The sequence below is a fragment of the Buteo buteo genome, chromosome 12 (assembly GCF_964188355.1).
Source record: "Buteo buteo chromosome 12, bButBut1.hap1.1, whole genome shotgun sequence".
In the NCBI taxonomy this organism is placed as follows: Eukaryota; Metazoa; Chordata; class Aves; order Accipitriformes; family Accipitridae; genus Buteo; species Buteo buteo.
This window is the reverse complement of record NC_134182.1, coordinates 12,174,396-12,197,040: the sequence shown is the minus strand read 5'-3', so window position 1 is coordinate 12,197,040 and position 22,645 is coordinate 12,174,396. Positions and strand designations below refer to the sequence as shown.

The 22,645-nt window shown below is 40.9% G+C and overlaps 1 protein-coding gene across 5 annotated transcripts; it reads right to left on the bottom strand.

Moving 5' to 3' along the window:
- Positions 1–1,300: 1,300 nt before the first annotated feature.
- On the bottom strand, positions 1,301–22,541 carry ANGEL2 (angel homolog 2). 5 transcript variants are annotated; one of them, XM_075042690.1, is made up of 13 exons: positions 22,196–22,541; positions 21,837–22,004; positions 18,227–18,325; positions 15,707–16,140; positions 13,282–13,535; positions 10,721–10,790; positions 8,578–8,999; positions 7,454–7,580; positions 6,759–6,819; positions 4,637–4,800; positions 4,030–4,096; positions 3,413–3,464; positions 1,670–1,801 (listed from the first exon to the last, which is right to left on the bottom strand). In XM_075042690.1, exons 4-12 carry the CDS (start codon positions 16,131–16,133, stop codon positions 3,434–3,436), a joined length of 1,623 nt encoding a protein of 540 aa, XP_074898791.1. In that variant the 5' UTR covers positions 16,134–16,140; positions 18,227–18,325; positions 21,837–22,004; positions 22,196–22,541; the 3' UTR covers positions 1,670–1,801; positions 3,413–3,433. The 5 variants fall into 5 exon arrangements, with proteins under 5 accessions (XP_074898790.1, XP_074898787.1, XP_074898789.1 ...); XM_075042689.1 differs by lacking the exon at positions 3,413–3,464 and having other exon boundaries at positions 1,301–1,801; XM_075042686.1 differs by lacking the exons at positions 3,413–3,464; positions 4,030–4,096 and having other exon boundaries at positions 1,301–1,801; positions 22,196–22,537.
- Positions 22,542–22,645: the final 104 nt, after the last annotated feature.

Here is a 22,645-nt window from a genome sequence, read left to right as displayed (position 1 = left end):
ACCCAGCAACCTTCTACAAACAGTGAAAGGCTTTCTACCAATTAGACTTCAGAAGGTCTAGAAAGAAGACTTTTCAAATGTATTACACCTCTTCAAACATGATTACCGTATCAATTACAGGGAGGTCTTTCCCATCCCTCTTTCTGCAAACTGTTCCACTCCTGTGTTCACAATAGGATTTTTTTTTGGTTCAGGAGTGAAATTGAAGAGAGGGAAATACTCTTTCAGTAGAAATTCTTGTGTAATTTGACATCAGCTGCAGAGTTTCAGTTGTAAAATTCGTGCTGCTGAGTGTCTTGTGACCTAAACAATTTTTTTCATGTATCTTAGATTTCTCATGGGTAAAATGTGAAAAACTTACTTTGATCAGCTGTATCCTATAGCACAAGGTTATCTGATATGTTGCAAGGTTTTTTTTTCTATGAAACCAGGGTTTACTTCAGCTCAAGTAGTGATGGTTGGTAGATAGTTTTTACCATTGTCCAGCACAATTTGAGTTATTTTCTCTTAACCTCTAACTTATACTGAAACTTTTCAATGCTGTAGAGGTGTGACAAATTGCTTTTGGTTCTCATTTTGAAGTTCAGCTGAAATATTCTCTTGAAAATTGCTTATGATGGCATTTGTCTTAAGTGTGGTTCTAGTGACTGTTCTTCTAACTTACTGCAAAGTGGTCAAATAGCGTAGAAAATATGCATGACTTTGTTATTTTTAATCACTTGTATGTTTAGGCACAGCATGAAACTTCAATAAAATATCATGGTAGGTTTTTTTTTTTAAATGACTTTGGGTTATTTTTTTGTCCAGTCCAGGTTTCTATTCCAGAGAAGATCTAAGTAATTTCTAAAATCAAGACAGGACAAATGGGAATGAACTAAACCAGATATTTTAAGAATGTTAAATACCTACCTCATTATTGTTCTACAAAGAAATCACTGAACATAAAGCCCTTAAGCCCACCCTATAGCTAATCATTAATGTCTTCATGCTCATTAGACTTCGTTTTATTTCAGATACTTTTGAAAAGATGCCAGTGAATGCTACCTCTATTTAAGCTCTTTAACTTCTAAGAAGTTACTTTTTAGTATTTGCCTTACTGCAAAGCTATCTTCTTCCTTTGGAAGTCTAATCTTGCAGCCTCTGCACTGACTACACTCTAGGTAACTGAGGAAATTCCTTTGCAGAAGCATTTAGATGAAAGTGTCTACAGAGCAACGTTGTAGTAAAACAGTACTTTCAGCTCATTATAAAGTGTGGCATGCACACAAACTCACTCCCCTTTACTTGAAAAAGCACACAGTTCTCAGAGAATAATCACTTTTACTATGATTTACAATAAAAACCATTTACAGCATCTCTGTGAAAAATAATGCCATTTTGAGACTGGCACAGATGTTTTCCATTATCAAAGAGGAAGTTAATGTAAAACCTTTTCTTTTTGCCTTAAAGACTTCATAAAGTAATTTAAATGTTTTTTTAAAAAAAAGTCTCTTTAAAAAGTCTACACAACACTAACAAATCAGCATGCATGCAAACTTATTTAAACCGGACCAGCAGTGCTTGAATTAACCTTTAAAAAAAAAATAATAATCACATAAAGAGAGAAGGTGAAGATAACTTTACCTACACAAAAAGTCCTTTGGATATTACCGTTCAATAAGCCTGAACTCTGCTAGCAATGGCAGGTGGTCAGAAGAGTTATTTTCATTGGGAAGACCATTAACAGTCCAAAGATCTTTCTCTGTTAGAAGTGCCAGCCTGCCAAGAAGTTTCAGACCTCCATGAACAGAATCTTCTGCTCCTGGTTTAAAGAAAAAAAAAAGGTAGAAACATTCATCATTGTGGGCTAAAAAAAAAATTAAAAAAATCACACATACATACGCACAAGGAAAAAAACAATATGGCAGAAATAATCTGAAGTCATTATTGTTCCATGCAAAATCACCAATAAGGTAGTTCAGAAATTCTTCTTGTTTGCTATTACTCTCACAGTACAACTTTGAGCTCTGCTGATTCTAAGTACTCTGCAAGACACTACCCCTCTATTTTGTGGAGGGATAAATTGAGGTAGAAAGGGAAAGGGATTTATTTGTTCATTGTAACTCCCCTGAAAAAGCCTTATACAATCCAGTCCTATACTCTAGCACGACAGCATTGCTGAACAGAGCTGACACTTGCAAAATTAAGCATCTTTTGAGAGTTACTGGTTCACATAACTTTTTATTTCTGTATCCTCAAGCATGCAGTTCTCCAGCAGACAACTCATACAGGAACTCTTCTTGCTCATAAGGAAGAAAGCCTTCTGGGATTTCCCTTCCTATCTGTTCACAAGAAAGGGATCTTCCTCCATTATTTCCTGCTACCTCTTGCTATTATCACCTAAAAAACCCCCAAACAAACAAAACAACCACTACAAAAAAAATCCCCCCCCCCCCCCCGAAACACCATATTGCTCATGGAAGAGGGGAAGATGACTCACAGCTTTGCTATTACTACGCCTTATTATTACACTATACTTAAAATATTTGTGTCTTCATTAAAAAAACAAACAAAAACCAGAAAACCATCATCAGCAAAGAGTAACAAGCTTTTTCCACCTCAAGTAAAGAAATTCCATTGAGAATGAGATCATTCCATGGTGTGTCAAACTTTTAGACTTCTGGAGCTATCTACTTGAGTGAGACGACTATTCAGCAACCCTAGCTATTGCTTTCAGAGCACAGAGATTACTCTGAGCAGGTTGGGTGCTCTCAGGACCAGCACAAATGGCAGCTGTAACTTTGACAAGAGTATTTTCTATATGAAAGTTATCAGCAATTTCAGAACTTCCTGGCTGAACCTGGTACTGGCTTACAGTTAGGCATATTTTAAAGGATTATCCAGCAACTGTTAAACTCCTCAGATAGTTCAACAGCTTCACTCCATTGCCATCTGCCAGCTTTCCAGTTCTTTAACAACGCAGCAGCTGTTTACTGCTGCTCTGAAGAAAAGTTTTTTACTGCAAAAATGTCTCAGTAGCTCCACAGCACACATTTGCCCAGCTCTTGAGCCAAATTTATCATTTGACAGCACCTGCATGGCTACGAAGGAGCAGTTTAATGCTACAGAGAGCTTGGTCTGCATGCAGTGATGTCAGCTCAGAGTACTCTGGAAACAGCAAAACTGAGTCCTGCAGGACTCGGGCAGATACTGAACGCTGCTTTCACAGCAAATCCTGAATACCAAACCAAATACTTGGCTAAGCATGACATAGACTAAAGCACAAAAACTTTCCAAAAAAACCCCTTTAGATGGAAAAAAAAGTGATCCATCAGCCTTGACCACATTTAATACTCACTTGTTCAGACTGAAAATCCAGACTATTATTTAGTTTCTAAGAACTACCAAAAAAAGCTACAGCAGTTTAAACTACCTGGAGAATTCAAGTTTGGTCTCATTCTGTACTCTGATGTGGGGTGAAGAATCTATTTGAAAAACAAGTGCAGAAAGAAAGAAGTGCTATAGCTCTGCTGGGACAATGATGGTGCAAGAAAATACATAAGCAGGCACATTAGGATTAAATTTTGCACAGGTATGCACTCTGAAATCACACAGCATTCAGAAGTTATTTAGATACTTTAGTTTTTCAGTCAAAGCTTTTATTTGTGTTGTGAAGCTTTTGTATTTGATATTTTACATTAAGATAGCATTTACTGTGCGTGTTATGACAAATGAGACATTCGTGCATTGACTCAATGAATTTCAACAATCTAGTCTCAAGGTATAAGAGATGAAGGTGGCATTTTCATCTCGTGTATTGAAAACAATGTTAATTTATACAAATCAGTTGCAATCTATAGCGGGAGCAGGAGTGTAATCCAGGTTTCTTTGTTCTGAATTCTGCACAGCCGTTTATCTGCTAGCACTGCACTGTGCAATGACCTTTGATGACGGCATAAAACACAGAACTAATGATGACAAGCGAAAGCACGCTGCTTGGAAGTATCCACGGTAAGAGCACAAATGCAGTAAAGGATAGCACTGTGTTACCTATCAAGAAACACACCCGCGGAGGTACCATGTCTTTCTTGCACCATCTGGTGAGTTTTAGCTGCAACTGCAATCAAGAGAGTGACAACTGGGCATGCGCAAGTGACTGCTCTCAGAGCAAAGGCCACAAGAGGTCATTTACTTGACAGACATTTCATCAAGACTACCTGAAAAGTAACCTTCTAAGAAACAGTTCATTTATCAGTTTTAATGCACATCATAAGTTGCCATTCACCATTTTGTTGATTAAATGATTGGAAATAGTACTTCCTTGTAGGTCTGGCCACTAAGGTCCTGCATGAGTTACTGACAGCAGTATTTCTCAGGTGCTACTTACACAGCTGCTTTTCTGTAGCCTCAGCTCTTGTCTCAATACTGAGATGGCAACTACAGGAACGTTCAGTTAGGTGGAAAAGTTTGCCCTGTGTGGCACTACAAGTCCAACTGTGGGGAGTTGACAAGGCCAGCCACATTTCTCAGGTAACAGCTGACATTCAAGGCACTACCACAAACCTCCAAGGTACTTCATATGGATTAAATTTTCACTACATTTCCCTTAGAACAGCGTCCAAATGTTCCTATTTAGCATTCATGAAAAATAATTCACCTGGCTGGGCAGCAGTATCATCATTTGCTGCAGAATAGAAGATATAATCCACAGTGACAGCACTTCGGGAGTGACAAGTTGTCACTTCTGGTATCCCAGTTTCAGGAAAGTAATGAGAATATACTGAAGACAATTTAAAATGATGCTGCAATTTTGAAGACAACCTAAACAGGAGTCAAAAGAAAAGGTTTTTATTTTCTTGTCTTTCCAAGAAAGAATAAGCAATGAAGAAATACCAAATAGTTCCTGGTTACAAACAAAATTAATTATCTGGATATTCAAACTAGCGTTTCTCTCATGTGATCAACCCCATAGCCTTTTGTGTTAGTGGCCTAAACCTCTGAAGGCAAAATGCAGGCAGCTTTTTCAAGTAAAAGGCAGATACCCAAGAGCCTATCAAAACTGACTAAACTGACACTTCAAATATACATAGCTTTCACCTCCGTCTACACTTTGAGTGAAGATTTCATGTGTCCTTGTTCAGCAATCTGTCCCTGACACATGGGTAGAAGTGTCCATGAGAGCAGCTTACATGGAAACAACAGACCATGAACTCATCTAACCAGGCCGTTCAGCATATAGAGAAATTAAGATTTTTAGTTGTTTTTTTCTCCCCTAAAGCTATCAAGTGCTTTCATGTTAGGCTGTGCCTAAGTTTCTTTCCTCCCCTCAGTCTCCCATTTTGTTTCTCCCCATCATGTTATCAGTCTGTTCCTCTTCAGTTCAGCCCATCTTGTCTCACCTGTTTTTTCAATCTTGAAAGCAAACTGCAAAACTGCACCTTTCAGCAAAAGAGCTCCTCTCTCCCTCCCAGCCATTTGCTCCCATCAGCACTGCAAATCACCCATCCCTCAGCTCTACCTGCCTCACCTTGCATGGCTGCATTTTAAACCTGAGCTGCAATGTGTTCTGATTAAAAACCAAGCAGTTTAAAGAAAAAAATCAGCATGTTACCTGTCTGATTTAGAGAAGAGACACAAACATGCCAGTCAATACAACACAGAAGGGTAGTAATTTCTGCTCTTGTTAGATGACATCCTTTTTAAGATAAGGCAAAAAACCCTGCAAGCAGTGTTCAACATGTGGCATGCTATGGGTTTACACCATATAATAGGGCTTCCTGTCTTGTTATCTACTGCTTTTTTCAGAAATGCCATTACTTAGCTTTTTCATCACCAAGAATCACCAAGGGTTTTAATATAGCTATCTGCAGTGATACCAAGATTTCATTTCTGGTAAGAAATGGCTGACTTGGAGCCTGACATAACACATATACAGCTAGGGCAATTTCCTTCTATGCCTTACTTTATATGTCTTTACCAGTTTGGTAAATGCAAATACATTCTTCCTTTCAAAAAGCAGTTGTATTTTCCTTCTCAGCAGTCTAGTAGTTGCTTCCTCCTACAGTTTAATAAGCAAATGTTTTGATCTGACTAAGACTTGTACTACCAAAACCATAATACTCCAAATTTCTGGGACGCAAATAACTTAAATTCTCCCACAGAACTTCTGACAAGGAAGATCTTCCAGTTCCTTTCCCTCCTTCATCCCAATTTCATATTGTATTATAGGATTTTATTAGCATCCATAAATCAGTATCTCAAAAACAGTAAAGAGAGAGAAGTGCCAACAGTTAAGCAGCTGGACAACACTGGGTTTTTTGTTCATTTCCCCCCACCATAAAAACATGGTTGCTGTAACTGGACTGAAGTTCACAGCTTTCCTACGATATCACTACAGAGCAAGATGTCCTGTTTATATCAAGGAGTGACTAAAAATGTCAAAAGCATTCTTTTAATAAGCAGACAGAAAGCACCCTCTAAACAGCACTGACACCTCGCCCCTGCATTCTGAAATAATATCTGCAAGTTCCCACAAGAACACACACTCCATTATTTCCAGTTCTAGTCTTTTGCTGTCTGATCAGTCTCTTTATGTTTAAAAGGACAATGATTTTTTTTGCCAGATGGGCAGACTGGGTTGGGTCAGCATCTTTTATCCACATCTGGAATCAGATGCAAGTTCGGTCTAAAAAAAAAAAAAAACAAAAACAAAAACCAAAAAAAACAACCCCCAAAACTAGGAACCATAAATAGCCTCCATTTTCTTCCCCAACACATACTTTTCAGATGCTATTACAATCTCCTGAGTGTTGTCCAATTTTGCTGCTTCCAATTTTTCTCCTGCAAAATAAAAATACATTCAATTTACATTTTAAAATAGGATGTAGGCGAGACCAGTATTGAAGAACTACAGAAAGGAAAAGCTACAGAAAAAAGTATCTTTAAGTACACTTATTTTTTGCAGCAGGCAAGATACAATTCATAAAGCTAGACTAAATTCTTCTGTTGAATTAGTAAGATCCCCTCCAAAGACTCTTTCAAATTATGTCCCATTCATTTAAAATTGGTTTTTCTGTCAAAGAAAAAATGGTGGATGAAAGATGTAGTAACACTCAGCAAGGAATTACTCTGCACTATAATACATAAACACTGAAGCAGAACGTATGTTTGTGCTGCATACGTGTGCTGCATTCTTCCATCTCTTTTCCCAGTCACAGCACAACTGGCTCTCATGATGCAGACACAATAGTTTAAATATTATGCACCAGCTTGTGAATGGCAATTTCTAACTATTCTTAAGATTCAAATTTGCAACTCTTTACATGAACAAATAGCTTTAGACTCTAATGAGCCCAACAAAGTTTTGCAAGCTCAAGACTCACTGTTTTTCCCTGACTAGAACAAAACATGTTTTTCAGTGCTACCTGAATGATATTTTCAAAGGACCACAATACTCATCAACCCAGAAACTGACCTGCATTTTCTTCTTTTTGTTGCTGTTTTATTTCATATACACAGTTTTGTGAAATACCTAATTTTTTTGGCCAAATTGGAATAGATAAGATTCTCCGTCCCCTTGGAGACTGTTCTTGTCCAGAGACCTAAGGAAGACAACATGAGCTTTTCTCAGACAGAAATCTGATTTAAAAACAAAAAAAAACCACCAACAAAAAACAACAAACCACAACACAAAAGCAACAAACCAAAACCTGGAGTGGACAATTTTTGTAAATTTTAAAGTTTTAAGCAAAGCAAAGCCCCACCCCTTTAGAATAAATCTTTTATAATGGCTTGTCAAATCTCTGTAAAAATAACAACACCCCTTATGTACACCCCCTTCGTTTACTCTTACCAACTTTTTTGCAGGTACCCAGTTTTTCAAGATAGTTCTTGTGACACTAGGCTGAAAGACTACCAAAACCACTTTTAGCAACATAACAGGACTGAGTATATACAGCTCCCTAGCAGACACTTACTTTATCTTCATGACATTTACTCTTCCGGGAGCAAGTCATGTCAAAGCTGGGCTTGAAACAACTACCCACTAGCAACGAACACCAGTGGGGTTATTTTTTCATGTCTTCTCATTTTATGTACTCCAGTTACTTTCTATTAAATAGCATTTGACACATCCAACAGCTACATACAAGAGGTTAGGTTCAGCATCTAATTGCATTTTTGCTTTTACAATTATTCTAGCCAGTGTAATTCAAAGTTTATCTAAAATAAGAGTCATCTTTCCATGGAGTACACAGTAGGTATTTGATTAAGTAGTTATTTTATCCTACTTAAAGACTGGGACACTTAAACACAGTGATACAATCATCCTGTGGATAACTACGTTTCAAGAACAATTAATTTGTTTGCAAGTTTTTAATTTCAGAATGCTAGAAGCAGATACAATATTCTGTAAGGCACAGCTAATATACTCAAGCATATTTTAGTAAATCCACAGTAACTTTCGCTTTGCAGACTGCGTAAGGGGCCCTTTGGTACTGCAATGGAAATAATCACAGCTACAGCATGCTAGCACCACTCAAACATTTCTCTTTAATCAGCATTAATCTTTTTTTGCGAGAAGTGAAAAGCATAACCTACCTTCCCTATAGCAAGTCCTTCATAATTTAACTTTCCTTCCTTTATAAATCTGTACAATGGAGAACCAGGAACAGAATTGAAGTCACCACAGATAATAATTGGACAGAAGGTACCATCCTTCTGAGGGGCAACACTAGCAATCTCTGCCAGGAGCATTGCAAGTTGGGTCAGTTTGATGTCCCCTCGCCTTGGGTTATACAGCAGATGTGTATTGGCTATACAGATTGCAGCATTAGTTTTACAGTGAAGTATAGGCTCCAAAAGCAACACCAGTCCAACGTTATCCCTGTCCAAGAGTGGAATATCGTGGCGAAAAAATTCCACAGGGTTTGATGAAATCAGGCGAAATTTGGAAGTTTTGAAGCAAATGGCACAGCCATCAGGTTTTCTCCCTGTCCTCATTTTATACTCACAGTGATATCCTGCAAGAAAGGCAATTAAAAACATAAAATACCATTGTATAAATACAGATTATTTTTAAAAAAAATTAGAAAAACCTCACACTACTTTTCTCACATGGCAGTCAACACCCAGTCTGAAGTACCAAAGACTATGTGAAGTTCACATAGAAAAGTGAACACAAGAGTCTTTCTGTCCTGTCTAGCTTCAGTTTACATACTACAGGAAACGTGGTCTGATACCTTTTGTGATGTGTAACCACCTACATACTTTAAGATACCAGGCATGTTCTTCTCTTCTCACGTGGAAAAATCCCAAACCAAAACAACAACCCCCCCCCTTGCAAGTCACATCAAAGTGGACTTGTGTATTGAAGTTTTTTTCTGGATGTTACCACAATGGGTTAGGAATAATACCAGAGAAGCATTCGAACCAAAAGCAATAATCCCTGTAAGTCATAAATCACTGTCTAAAATGATTCACAGAACAAAGGTCTCAAACATATTTACACAATTACATAATTATCATGTTAGCAGCAAGCTTTCAACAGGGAAACTGAGTCACTCAAATGACAGTATCAGAGTTCAAACAAGTCCACCTGAAAATAGTAATTTGCCAAGTTCTTCATTTTATGTAGAGGTGAAATGCAGATTTTAATGAGACCTTACTGATGTAAGAAAAAACTAATGATCTTGAAACAATATCAAGTTTTTGCCATTTTAAAATGCTTCTCTGCCCAGTCCATGCCATATGAATTCATAAAGTACAGCCCCCATGAAGTGGAACGAGTCGACCTCTGAGCTCACACCAGTGCTGGAACAGGGGCTTCCTACTCCTCTCTGCCAGCTCCAGGCCATGTGCTCTTGCCACTTGTTGTGGCACTTACTGTTAACTCAGTAAGCCAACAGAAAACTAATCCAGGAATAAAAAATTAGTCTGGATAGTATTCTGCTGGACTGGTGGATTTCACCAAGGTAAAGGTCTAGTGAGTGCCAGAACTAGGCCGGAAGAAGGGGCAGGACTGGAAGCTAGGGAGGGGAAGAGGAAGAGCTACAGCAAGCTCCAGATCCTCATGTATAGCAGCAGGAAGCTCAGTTGCCCAGACGAGTCTGGCCTTACAGTGTTTTTTCACATTTCAAGTGGATTTAAATCAGTACTGCCATTACTCTACCTTCTTTACAAACACTCTATTCTGAGAGCTGGACTACCTGCAACTAACCAAGAAAGAAAAAAGTATCAGTCCAGTGCTGTTCCTTGAATGGGCTCCTCCTGGCACCAGGCAAGTACCAGTGCCAGGAAGAGAACGGGGCCCTGGGACTTGAAGGAGGTGCAGGGCACAAAAGATTTAGATCAGTTTAAACCACCATGGAATCACACCCCTAGCAACATGTTCCTTCCATAAATTCACAGGGGACAGTGATAAGACAGTGCTATTTAGGCTGACTGACAGTACTGGTATAAAAACTAATTAATATAAACTCACCATGGATAAAATTTAGTGCTGATATTTGGAAGGTTTCAAGCCAGAAAAACTATCTTAGAAAAGCCATCCAGCAGGAATATTAGTAGAAAACACTAAGGTAGTTTCAAGAGAGCACTTGATGAATTTATAAAGGGGAGTACACAACATTGTTGCATCTCATGGCAGGAGACTTGATTCTATAATCTAAGAGAGTTTTTCTGAGGAAAATAATACTGGGGCAGGGGAGAAGACAATGTATCGGTCACAAGAGTTTCATCATACCCAGGGATTCCAAACTTGACTTGATCTCTGTTCTGTAGTGGTCTTCTTGGACTTCTTGTAAACAGAGTACCTAAGGCAAAAGTTTACAATTAAAAGATATTAGTAACTACATCAAAATATTACTGTATCATATCTCTGTTGACCAGTCTGCATAGGTATTAAAAAAAAAAATCCAGAGGCTTTTTGTCTCCATAACTGCAGAAAAGGATTCACTCTCCTATAGAAAATGCTCCTTAAAATTGTGAAGAGGGCTTCAATTCCTCCCACCCTCTCTCAGACAGACATACACTTTCAGATGTGAAATTAAATTTAATGAAAACAGTGACCTGCTAATACATTCTCAGCAGCTTAGGGGAGGGCTAAATGCCAGAGCAGTGTGGTGAAAAGGCCAAGGGCACACTTTTCATTACCTACAGAGTGGACAACAAGCTTCCATTTTATAACAACCTGAACCAAAGATCAACGTCAAAATACTCCATTAAGAGAGTTCTGAGCATCTTGGAGTCTTCTCCCTGCACACTGCAGTAACACACAGATTTACAACCACCTTAGGACTCTGATGAAGGACTGAGTTCCTGAAGGGTAACAAGTTAGCACTGCTTGCTGAAATGCAGCAACAGACTGTACTAACCCAGCTGATGCTAGCTCATTCAAGGTCTCAAAGGAGAACCAATATTCAAGCAATATTCTGAAGTCTCTGCTTTACTTTTAGGTTACAGTTCAAAACAATTGATCAGTTAAAAGTCTATGTCCTTTAGCAAGAAATTCCTCTGGGCAAAGGGCACCTGCACCTACTAGGGTATGTGAGCAGCTGCTCATCATGACTCAATGCATGCAATACAAGGCATCACCTCTTTACCCCACTGCTGCGTTGTGTGGCTCTGCAGACTTTAGCAAGTACCCTGAACTGAACTGCTTTTTGCTAGAGGGGTTGGCTTTGGCTCCAATCCTTCCATCCTGGAGAACAGTCTGTTAGCACTAATAGCACCAGGCAGATTGTCACCAGAGTCCCTTTGTCCAATGCTCCTCCCAGAAAGCCCACTAATGTATCTCACTGTAAAGATACATACATACAATATGTATAAATTTATTAGGAAGAAAAGCAGAGCTTGAAGGGGACTTTAATGTCCAGCTTCCTGGCTATGTACTAACATAACTGCATTTTTCAAATGGTACAAGGTAGGTTTTTTCTGTGGCTTCCTTAATACAACTACTTTGATTTTTTCAGTACTGTTTTCTGACATGAACAAGTTGGATTCTATCACCAAACTTTTAATGGCCTGAACAACTGAAGCAAAAAGTTCACTGACTTGACTTCCTGAATAAGATAAACAGTAAGTGACACGTCCTCAAAAAACCCCCCCAAAACCCCACAACCAATCGAGAACACGGTAAGGTATTTTTTGAGACCCCAACATAAGCAGAAGTTCAGAGTTATGCCTCAGTAGAGAACAGCAAGCTTGTTCACAAGTCAAACAGTGCAGAGTACCAGATGAAGAGAGAAATTAACACCTCAGAGGAATGCTTTTGGATCAGTCTCACATGAATGCTACTAACACCTGCATCTTTCTCTCAGCCTTGAACATTAATCTCAAGAAAATGGAGATCCACATAGCAGTCTCATCACTCCAGTCCTCATACAATCAAAAAAAGTCAAACATTTGAGTCTGCCTTCCAAATAAAGAATTCAGACATAAGTTCTCCATTACCTGGTCTAACGAATGGCTCTGAAGGATTAGCAGCCAGATTTTAGAAAGAGACTTTTGATTCACTGAGTATACAGACTCTTGGTGTAACTACTACCTAAACAAATATGAGGTCAAAGTCACACACCTGGAAGTTAGAAAATGCCCGTCCTGGAGGTTGTCTTAATTTGACCCTCCTGTGTGCATGCATACTATTTTTCCTCCACAAAAGCCTGGCATGCAAGATTAAGTGTTTGCAAATAACAACCAACTATTCAATCTTTCACGTCCTTTGTACCAAATAACTTATGGCACAATTAAAGGGAGAGCCTCCTGAACTGTACAGTCCCAGAAGCTGAGACTATCCTGGAGAAAGGTGCCCTGTTCTCCTACTCTAAGCATCTATTGTTAGCTACTGTTACAAACATGACACTAGACTAGGTGGACCTTTGACCTATGCAAGTAAAGCTGTTCTTATGTTCAATGTCTTATTTACAGCACTCTACTCAAGTGTGCTCTAGGCGCAGACTGAGAAAGATTTATGTGAAGAAAGGTGGTTTTGGAATTACAAAAAAAAAATTGCAGCGTATCAGCAGAACATCAAAGTCATGTCAAAAAGACCATTCTAGAAAGTTATGGACAAAAAAGGCAACTATGAGTAATATGCACTGTAGAGTTTTCCTTTTCTCTAAGTTCAGATTGCACAGAATACAGTAATTGCACAAGCATAAATCAAAACTACTGTTAAGCATGGCATAACTAAACGCTCCATTGGATTCACTAGACAGCCCACCTATCAAAATAAGGAACAGCAAGAATTTGCTACTCCAGTTTATCAGTTTTTAAGAAATATCCACATGCTCATTTTCTACTCACATCTGCATCCAGCTGTTTGATTTCTTGTAGAATGTTGGGAAATCTGTATGTCCAGATTAACAACCGTTGCCTGCAGTGTTTGTACAGGTGGGAGTTATCTTCTAACAAATTCTGTGAGAGGATATTGTAGGACATGACTGTAAAATCAAATTTTGCCTCACTTTCTGTATTGCTTTGGTCAGTTTCTTTATTTTCAAAGATTTTCATTGTTCCACTGTGCTGACAGAAATATTCCCAATGTCTTTTGACAGTTCCTGTTAAAAGCATATGAAGCAGAAAAAGTTATGTAATAGACCATATGACTTCTTACTGCTCTTAGAAATCATTCTACTGACAACTATTTGTCTTTCAAATTGCTTAAGCAATTAACAACTGATTAGCAGTGATTTAGACCCTCTGTTTAAGATGAACTTTATACAAGCATCAGTAAAAAACAAAACAAACAAACAAACAAACACACCCCCCCCCCAATCCCAAAACACAGCACAAAGCCATTAATATGCCCTGGATTTCAAACTGCTTTGAAATTAGGAAACTGGCATGTTCTAAGGAGATGGTTGCAGTCAGAGTACAACACCCTGCTCCCTGTAGAAAGGCTGTCAAACTGGTAAACCAAATCCAGTCTGTTGACATAAGTCTTATGCTGCCTTCTGCCACTACCTCCTCAGTGGAGATGGGGTATGTCAGTCTGGGGTACACCCTTTAAAGCAGCATATGGGCATCTTGTTGATCTCTTTAGCCATGACTAACAAAGGGTTAGGAATCAAACAAAGGGTTCAGCTCTAGCCTGTGTACAGTCTGAAATCTCAGCCATAAGCTGCAACAGGGTCCATTACAGGGGTCCGAAAACAGGTAAGGAACCTCATCTCCCTCAGTGAGGCTGAGAAATTAAAAAATTAATAAGCCTCAGAAATACCAAGAACTTCTGAAAAGGCTTACGTTGCCTTTCTGCCATTCCTAGTTTCATACTTATTCTTAGCATTATTATATGAAAGTTTATAAAAATATACCTGCCCATCATTAAGCATCCAATCATTTTTCAGATATGTATTTCTCCACTTACAAAACTCATGAACAAAGGTGCCTTTCAGCCTTTATGTCTGAACTTATCTGAGAGTACACCGAGCTCCAGATATCTGTGCTATCAACTAGTGGCAGACTGCAGCTATAGTTCTTAGTATCTGCTCTATTTGGGCATTAAATTTCAGCACTGTACCTACATTATTCAGGACTTTATCTAGTATTTGCAATGAATACAGTACTGTTTCTATAGTGGGAGAGAGGCTGCATTGTTCCTCAACAGGCATCTTTAATTACCATCACCTTACAATATGTGAGCAAAAGATAACCAGGTAGGACCACAACGATAACCACACTCTCAAATAAAGGTATGTCGACAGGGGCTTAAAAGAGGACTCAGCAATAAAGGCACAAAGCAAACTCCCTTCCTTCAGCTCCTGAAGATGGATATGATGTTTCTGAGCCTTATGGATATTTGTGTCCAAAAATCCCTTTGGGATGCAGATGGCATCTGTCGCCCTTTTCAGCCATAATACAACTTCCAGTTTATTTTGTTAAGGAAGTGATTTATGCAAGAGGGCCTTAATTTTTACTGTGCTCCTCTATTTGTTTCACAGTAGACAAAACTGTCACTATCCACAATACTCAGTAAAACATTTGGATGCTATGTAGATGATTATATCTGTAATAAGCTAACACAGACACTTTGAAGTTTCATGAAAGTCTGTTACTGAGTTGGGTAGACATCCTTGCACTTCATATTGTATTCATCTGGATAAGTACACTTGCTATTTGCTCTGCCAGGCACGGTCTGACACAAAACTTGCTAACATGCCAGTGGCAGAATACAGTTATAAAAACAAAACCACACAATCACACTGGAAGCAAACACCACTAAATCTCAGTCCATTAATTCTCAGTTATCTAGGTCACAGATAACTCGACTGGCTCAGAAAGAAGCCAATTCAGGTCCAGCAGGGCTTATGAACTCAGGTACAGCACAAGGAAAGAAGCTATACGACTGCCAGCCCTAAAGCAAGTCAGCTAAGTCTTTTTGCTTTAAAAGAGTTCCCCAAGTGAACAGACATGATTTGGCAACAGACACCTGAAAGAGTTGTCTGAACCAACCTCAGGACTCCCCAGCTGGGCAATCCCTCACATAACTGACTGCATTCTACTGCCGAGAGCAGTGAACCTAATTCCAGCAGACTGTTCAACAGCACAAAATACAAGTTTACAGACTAAACAGCATTACAAAATGTAACATTTTAAAGACAGATGTTTTCTTGAGAGAGGTGCCAAGAAAAACAGTAACTCAAATGGTGTAGGCAATACTGCTTATAACTTGTTAGATGTGTTTAGCATTACAAATAAACAAGGAAAATGAGCAAAGAGCATCTTTTACCTTTCTTGCTGCTCTGTTTTTCTTCATTTTGTGCTACAGAAAGACACAATGCTTCCTTCTGATTGGAGGAGTTTGTTTCTTCTTCAGGAGTTGAAGTATCATGCTGGCCACTGAGTCTTCTCTTCTTTGTCAATGGCTCTTCTCCCTCAGATTTCATACTGGGGTTAGGTAGGTGAAAGCAAGAACTTTGTGTGAAGTTATCAAGCTGCCAATTAGAGTTCTGAAATTGTGTCCAAGGCCCAAAAAATGGAGGGAGTCTCCAGTTCACTGAGAAATCACCTGGAACAGGGGGTGGAAACGAGGCCCAGGGATAGTGTCCGGCCCATCTCATACAGCTGGAAACCGGGCTGTTCAAGGCGAGTATCTGAGAACCATTCCAGTGGGTGATCCAGTCTCTTCCCAGCCTCTGCATGTGACGGGGCAGCATGGAGTGTCTACCAAAGAAAGCAAAGGTTTCATTACTTACCCACAACTACATCTGCCTACAGAAGGCTGTAGATGCAAGTCATCCTGGTTGTGACTTGTAGAGAAATAATATCTTGTATAAGCTAACACATACAAGACATTCAAACCTTTTTAGATACATACAAGATATTTAACCCTTTATCTAAATGATATGCAGAGTGGGACTTTTCAAAACAACCTTGTATTTTTCTCCCCCTTCAGGTTTACAAATGCCATTTAATTTCCAAACTCTATCCATTTGAATAACTATTTACAATTTATTTTCCGTCTTGTTGAATTCAACTACCAGATCTTTGAAGTGCTCAGTGGAATGACCTTTACAAAAGGTCATTTTTGCATGCTGCATTAACTTTATGATAAGGCTATTTGAAAGGCATCAAAAAACCACTTTCCTTCAAGCAGTCAGAAATTTGTTCAAAAGCCACTGACTTGGCTTAAACCACAATGCCAAGACGACAAGGAAACAGAGGTACTAACTCTCACAGCATCCCTGGCACCAGCTTATAGACTAAATTTGTATTCTTACTTCTTTTCCAGCTGGGAAAAGCACAGCTTAGTGATTAAAGCCATAGAAAATAAGGTGATTTTTTTCCCTTCTTCCAAAAAAATAAAAAATAAAAATCTGTGTGAAAACAAAAACACAGGAAGGAAGGCTGAGTGACATCAAAACGTCTCAGCTTCCTCATTATTTAAATAAGAAGGTGTATTTTTAGCTTACAAGCAAAAGATATCAAAGATCAGTATGCCTTAAGCTGAACTAAGGCGAGAACGTCCCAGCTGCCGTTCAGCCTAGCAAACAAGCCTAAATACAACTTCCAGCAAAACCAGCTTCTGAAACAGCACTTTCCACCACAGCGCACCAGAAGTAGCTCGACAGACACATTAGCAAAACACACCCCAAGGCACCAAGGCATTACCACGCAGCCGAGAGGAAGAGCCGCCACACCTTTGCAAAAGCCTCCTGAAACACCTCTTTTACAGAAAAGCGCTGAGAAAGTCTCCCTTCCTAAAAGCCCAGCCCCGGGCGAGTACTTCCCCACAACCACCGACACCCGGCAAAGGAAAAGCCCACGGCCGCGCCGTGTTTTGTTTACCGCGGCCATGCTCTGGCTAATGGCGGGTATTTAAAACAAGTGACTGTCCATCAACCCCCCACCTGCCCCGCCCGGCCGGGCCGGGGGCTCAGCTCCCGCGGCCGGGCCGCTCCCCGCCCCGGCTGGGCCTCGGGGCTGTCCACGAGCGGGCAGCTCCAGCGCCGCCGGGCCCCCGCCAGCCGCGCGGGGCCCCCGCACAGGCGGCCTCGGCCTCCTCCGCCCCGACCCCCGCGCCGCCGTTTACCTCCCGGCGGGCCCAGGCGCAGGCCCGGCCCGCGGGGACCCCGCTATCGGCGCCGCGCAGCCCCGGCTCCCCCAGAGGGGGTCATCCCAGGGCAGCGCCAGCTCCGGCCGCCGCCACCGCGCTCCCGGCCCGACGCTTACCGGGCACGGGCGGAGGCCGCGCCGCGCCCGCTCGCTCCTGGGACTTGTAGTCCAAAGGCCGGCGCTGCGCCCCGGAGCCATGTTTGATCCGGGAGGCGGGCGCGGAAGCCAGGCCGCCATCTTGGGCCGGGGCGGGGTGGCGCCCCGGGAGCCGCTGCGGCTTGCCTCGGCCGCCGGGAGGGGGCCGCACCGGGGCAGCCGCGGCTGCAGAGCGCAGCAGCAGCGGGTTGTAGGCTGCTTGATTTCAGACTTTTGATTCTTTGACATGGATGTCACACTGTGCTAATGCAGTAGTTTCCACATGCGGTCTTCTCCCTGGGATTACCATGTGGTCCCTGTAGGTTCAAAGGGTCGGTCTCAAGTAAGAGCTGCCGCGGGTTTCAAGGTGCCATTTCAGGGCAGCAGCACCACGTTTACTGCTTGCAGAAAAACAAAACCCACTCACCTGAGAGAGTATTTTAACATTCTCAGGTTAAAACGCACCTGAAGATGCCCTGCTGAGGAGACCTGGCCTCAGGGACAGGTGGGAGACCTGCCCGCCCCCGCAGGCCCCGTAGGTGGACGCACCGCTACTTACCAGCTACATAAACAATCCTCTTGATCTCTGTTGATGTTGCTTGAATAAACACTTGAAACGCTTTCTTGAGGTCTTCTGAGGACACAGTAAAGGCTGGCTCTGTTTAGGGAAACGTAGTACAAAGCGTATGAAATGCGATAGTGCTGAATTGTGCAAATGCTGTGCAGGAACTGTAATCAAGTAAAATACTGTTTCTCAGAATTGCTTTTACTTGTGTCATAAAAGTGAATGTAAATAAAAATAATTTTAAAGTTTCCCCAGGAGTGGTAGGGAAGACTGGAACTCGAATAATGTAATTATGTTAAGAGTGTGCTAGTTAGGCAACACGTCAAATGCACTTTGGGTTATCCACTTCTTGGACACAAGTTACTTACTGGCAAAAGGTAAAAATACCCATCCATTTTCTGTTAGTTTCTTCACAATATAATAAGAGAGCAACGCTACTAGCTCCATAATACGTGGGTAGTAAAAGATCTCCCAACCATATTTTCCAGACCTATGTTATTTTGGTAATTTGTTCTTTTCTATATTTTTGACATATTCCTATGTATTTGATATATTTCTAAGATAGAAGATGGTACGCCATAGCTTTAGCAACAACAACAAATGCTGTTATTTTTAGGAACAGAGGGAATCTTCCCATGGAATGCAGTTATTTTCTGTATTTTGACCTACACAAGACACCCAAGTTACTCTGTCACTTCAAAGGTTTTTACGTAATAGTAATCTCAGTAATGATGCTGGAAAAAGGGAATGGGTGAAGCTTTGTTTGGTTTTTGTTGTTTTTTTTTTTAAGATAAGCCTTAATGAAGAGGAAGATATGCTGTTAAGCATAAAAGTTAATTGTATAACAGACAAAATAGAAGATAAGAAAAAGATTAACCTATTAATAAGATGCAAATTGTTTCTCATCTCAGCGTTGCTATTATTTCTTGCCTTGACCTAGGAAAGGCTTAATAAGCCAGTAACACTTAATTGCGGATTGTTTACTCTCCTCTAATTATTATTTTGTGTATCTAGGTTGACTATACCATGCTAAGAGGTATTATTCAAAATAGGTATCTCCAAATTCTGATTGTAACTAGAAGCCAAATTATTTTATGAGTCATTTGAGCTTTTGAAACTCCCTAGTGAATGCAGGCTACTGACTCACTGAGGGATGTTTTGATTGATTATACTGCACATAAGAACAGCCATGGTTGTTCAAATCAATGGTCCACTGAGCTCAGTTTCCTGCTTTCTAAAACCAGTTAGCAGCAGATGCCTAGAGATGTGCAGGAGCTGGGCAAACTTCAAATGGACACTCTCCCTGCCTGTAGCTGTTTTCAGCTCAGTAGATTTCCTAAGCCTGATGTCTTTGTCTCTTTAGTTACTCCCAGTGACTCTCTTCCCCAGGTATTTGAATTTGTGAACTTTCTGCATCAGCAACATCCTTTGACAAGAGTCCTGCTGGTCTAGCACTCATTATGTGAAGAACTATTTTATTATTATTAATTTTATGACCCCATTCATACCAGCTTCACTGGCCTCTGGTTCTTGTGTTAAGAGAGACTGAACAGTCCATCCCCATCCATCTTCTCCATGCCACTCATGATTTCATGGACCACTATCATGTCCCCTCATGTTATTCCTTCTTCCATGCTGAAGAATCTCACACTACTCTATTGTTCTGTGTGAAGAAGCTATTCCATATATCTGATCAGTTATTGTCCTGCTTGGTTCAACCATGGAGTTATGCTATTGCAATATACTCTTCTCTGTCTTGTTCTCTACTCCTACTGCTTCTTCTCCCTTCCTCCTCCCACCAAATTGCTAACTTTTGAGTAAGACAGCATTTGAAGATGGAATTTTTTTCTCAGAACATGCATCAGTTGGCTATTGAAATTTACATGAACTCTATTATATAAATCATCAGGAATTAGTCAATGATGGCTTCAGTCCCATTGATTTCTGTTTATACCATTAAAATCTCAAACTACCACATCTTACGAGACGTTACAAGTAAGTGCTGCTTCATAAGGAAATTTATACCAGAACTGGTTGTCTAATCACATTATTACACTAGAGGGTTATACGAGCTGCATGATGTATCAAATAATTAGTATACCATGCTAGAAAACGTTCCTTGTTTACTTGAGTGTATTTTCAACCAGCTGTTTGTTTTTTGGATGTGATGCCACTACATCTGAGTAGGTGCAACCTTCCTATAGCTAAAATTAGAGAAGTTGAGAATAAAAAAGTATCCTTGAGATCATTCTGTCAATTTCAGATCTAAACAAACCTCAGATTAGATTCCCTAATATGTACATTAAAATTACTCCAAACAGAAGATCTCTTCTTGGAAAGTCTCTTTCAATGAAACTTCAACTGCATCATCACTAGTATAGGTAAACAGTCACTATCTAATGGAGTTTGGTGTGTATCTTTTAGCTTTGCGATTTAGAAACTTGCTTTCGAAGAATGATGGTCAAGACTGAATTATCTCTGAGGTGCTCCTTTCGGTAGTTACTTCCATGAAGTTAGATGTACCAACACCTTGTCAAAAGATGTAAAAGACACGCTCTTCCTCTCTCAGAAGGTGAGAATAGCAAGTGAGCTTCTAACAATCAATGTCCTCTTTCTTCCCCATTCCTTAAGAAAATGTTCCCCATGCAAAATAGACTAGACCTATCAAGCAATTCTTAAGAGATAAAAAGGATAAAGAATCTTTCTTGATAACTGAGAATGTCAAAGTAATAAAAAAAAAAAAAAGGAGAGGCAGGATGCTATAAAACTCATGCTTGGACTGTTTCTGTCCTATGACATGTTAGGAAGAGTCATTGTGTTCTCCCACAGAAAACTCTGGGATAGCACTATTCAAAGAAGCAGCTCTATCTGGATACTAGAACACTGCTATATGGAGCTCCTCTGACCTGACTTTGCTAGGCTCTCCAGGACTGTCAAATCAACACCAGCCCTGGGAAGGGAACAGCTGGTCCACTCATGCGTGTTTCCCTGACTCTGCACATTTGCAGGACCTACTTGCCTCTGGTATGCAGGTTGGAATTCCTATTATAATGAGATATGAATTGAATGAGGGCAGTGTTGAAATTAAAAGTAACAGTAATCTTGTAATCACTAGGAATAAGGATGAGGTCAAACTGTGGCAGTACTTCCAAAGAGCATGACACTGAAGCTGCACGGAAATACTCAACAGTGAGCTTGTAGAAGGGACTCTGACCTGGAACTCAGAAAATGAATGTGATTATAGAAAACAGCCTTTCATTTACATAGCAATAATTGGGAATGTTGTAAGGATTCACGATGCAGTTCAGCCATCCTCAAAGGCGAGACACTTGCTTACTATGAGCTTCAGTACAAGAGCCTCTCATCTTTTACAAAGAAATGCAATTAAGTATTTTTCTCTATGTTAAAGATCTGCATGAGATCAGAGACATTAATGATCTGGTAATGAAAAGATGGTTTTTCCAAGATCTGCTATTAAATGAATGAAAACAGAGTGATAAAACCAGAAAATAATCTTAAAATTTTGCATAATCTTAAGTGTGATCTCTATTTGCATAGATCTACGTTGGTACAGATCCCACTACAGCCAAGTAATTGAAGGTACCTGTAATCTTACAGAAGGAGAATGTCTTGCCGCGCAAAATTGTGCTCCTTTGAACTGAAGCAATGCGCCTCAAACCCTGGAGAGTTTCCTCACACCAAAGTGTTTCGCAGACCCGTGCGCACACGGGAAGCCATCTGCAGGGAGGCGTCCAGGTACAGCTTAAAGAATCTGGAGAACACATGAAACACAAACCATGGCGATTCAGTAACCATCAAACTTGCCTCTCCGTTAACATTCCTCTTTAAAATCCGCGAGTCACTTCTGCGTCACAGGCCTTTAGATTTAGGGCAGCATATCTTAAAATAGCCCACGGCGAACGCTGGAAGTGGTGTACCACCGCTGTCAGCGGAAGGCCTTACCACAGACTTGTAGCCGCCGTGCAGCGCCTGCCGTTGACAGGGGCTCGGTGGTCACTGCCGAGTGTAAACCCCTCACAGCCGTGCCCTAGCAGAACGCCGTGAACGGGACTGGGCTGCCGCAGGGCCGTGCCTGGATGATTTGACCGCGACACCTTGGCTTCACCCACGCTACGCAGGCTTTCAGGCTCCGGAGGAGGCGGCGGCCACATCCAAGCTGCCTGTTGGGAACCGGGGGTACTCAAACCCGGCAGCTGGAGGCCGTGCGGGAGGGAGAGGGCCCGGCCAGGCCGCGGACCTCCCGGCACCCTGGCGGCTGCGGCGCAAGCCTCGGCCCGCCCGCCAAACCCAGTGAAAGAACACCCACCCACCCGGGCGGTCCCCTCACGGCCGCCGCGGGCGGTTGGGTTCCCCGCGGCGGGGCGGGGCGGGCCCGGCCCGGCCCGCCCAGGC

Excerpts from the sequence above, each read along its gene's own strand:
- ANGEL2 (XM_075042686.1), bottom strand. The coding sequence starts at position 16,133 with ATGCTGCCCCGTCACATGCAGAGGCTGGGAAGAGACTGGATCACCCAC. Across the intron at positions 9,000-10,720 it reads GTCAAGTTTGGAATCCCTGG|GATATCACTGTGAGTATAAA; the intron begins GTATGATGAAAC and ends CCTTTCTTGCAG. Across the intron at positions 1,802-4,636 it reads TGATACTGCTGCCCAGCCAG|GAGCAGAAGATTCTGTTCAT; the intron begins GTGAATTATTTT and ends TCTTTAAACCAG.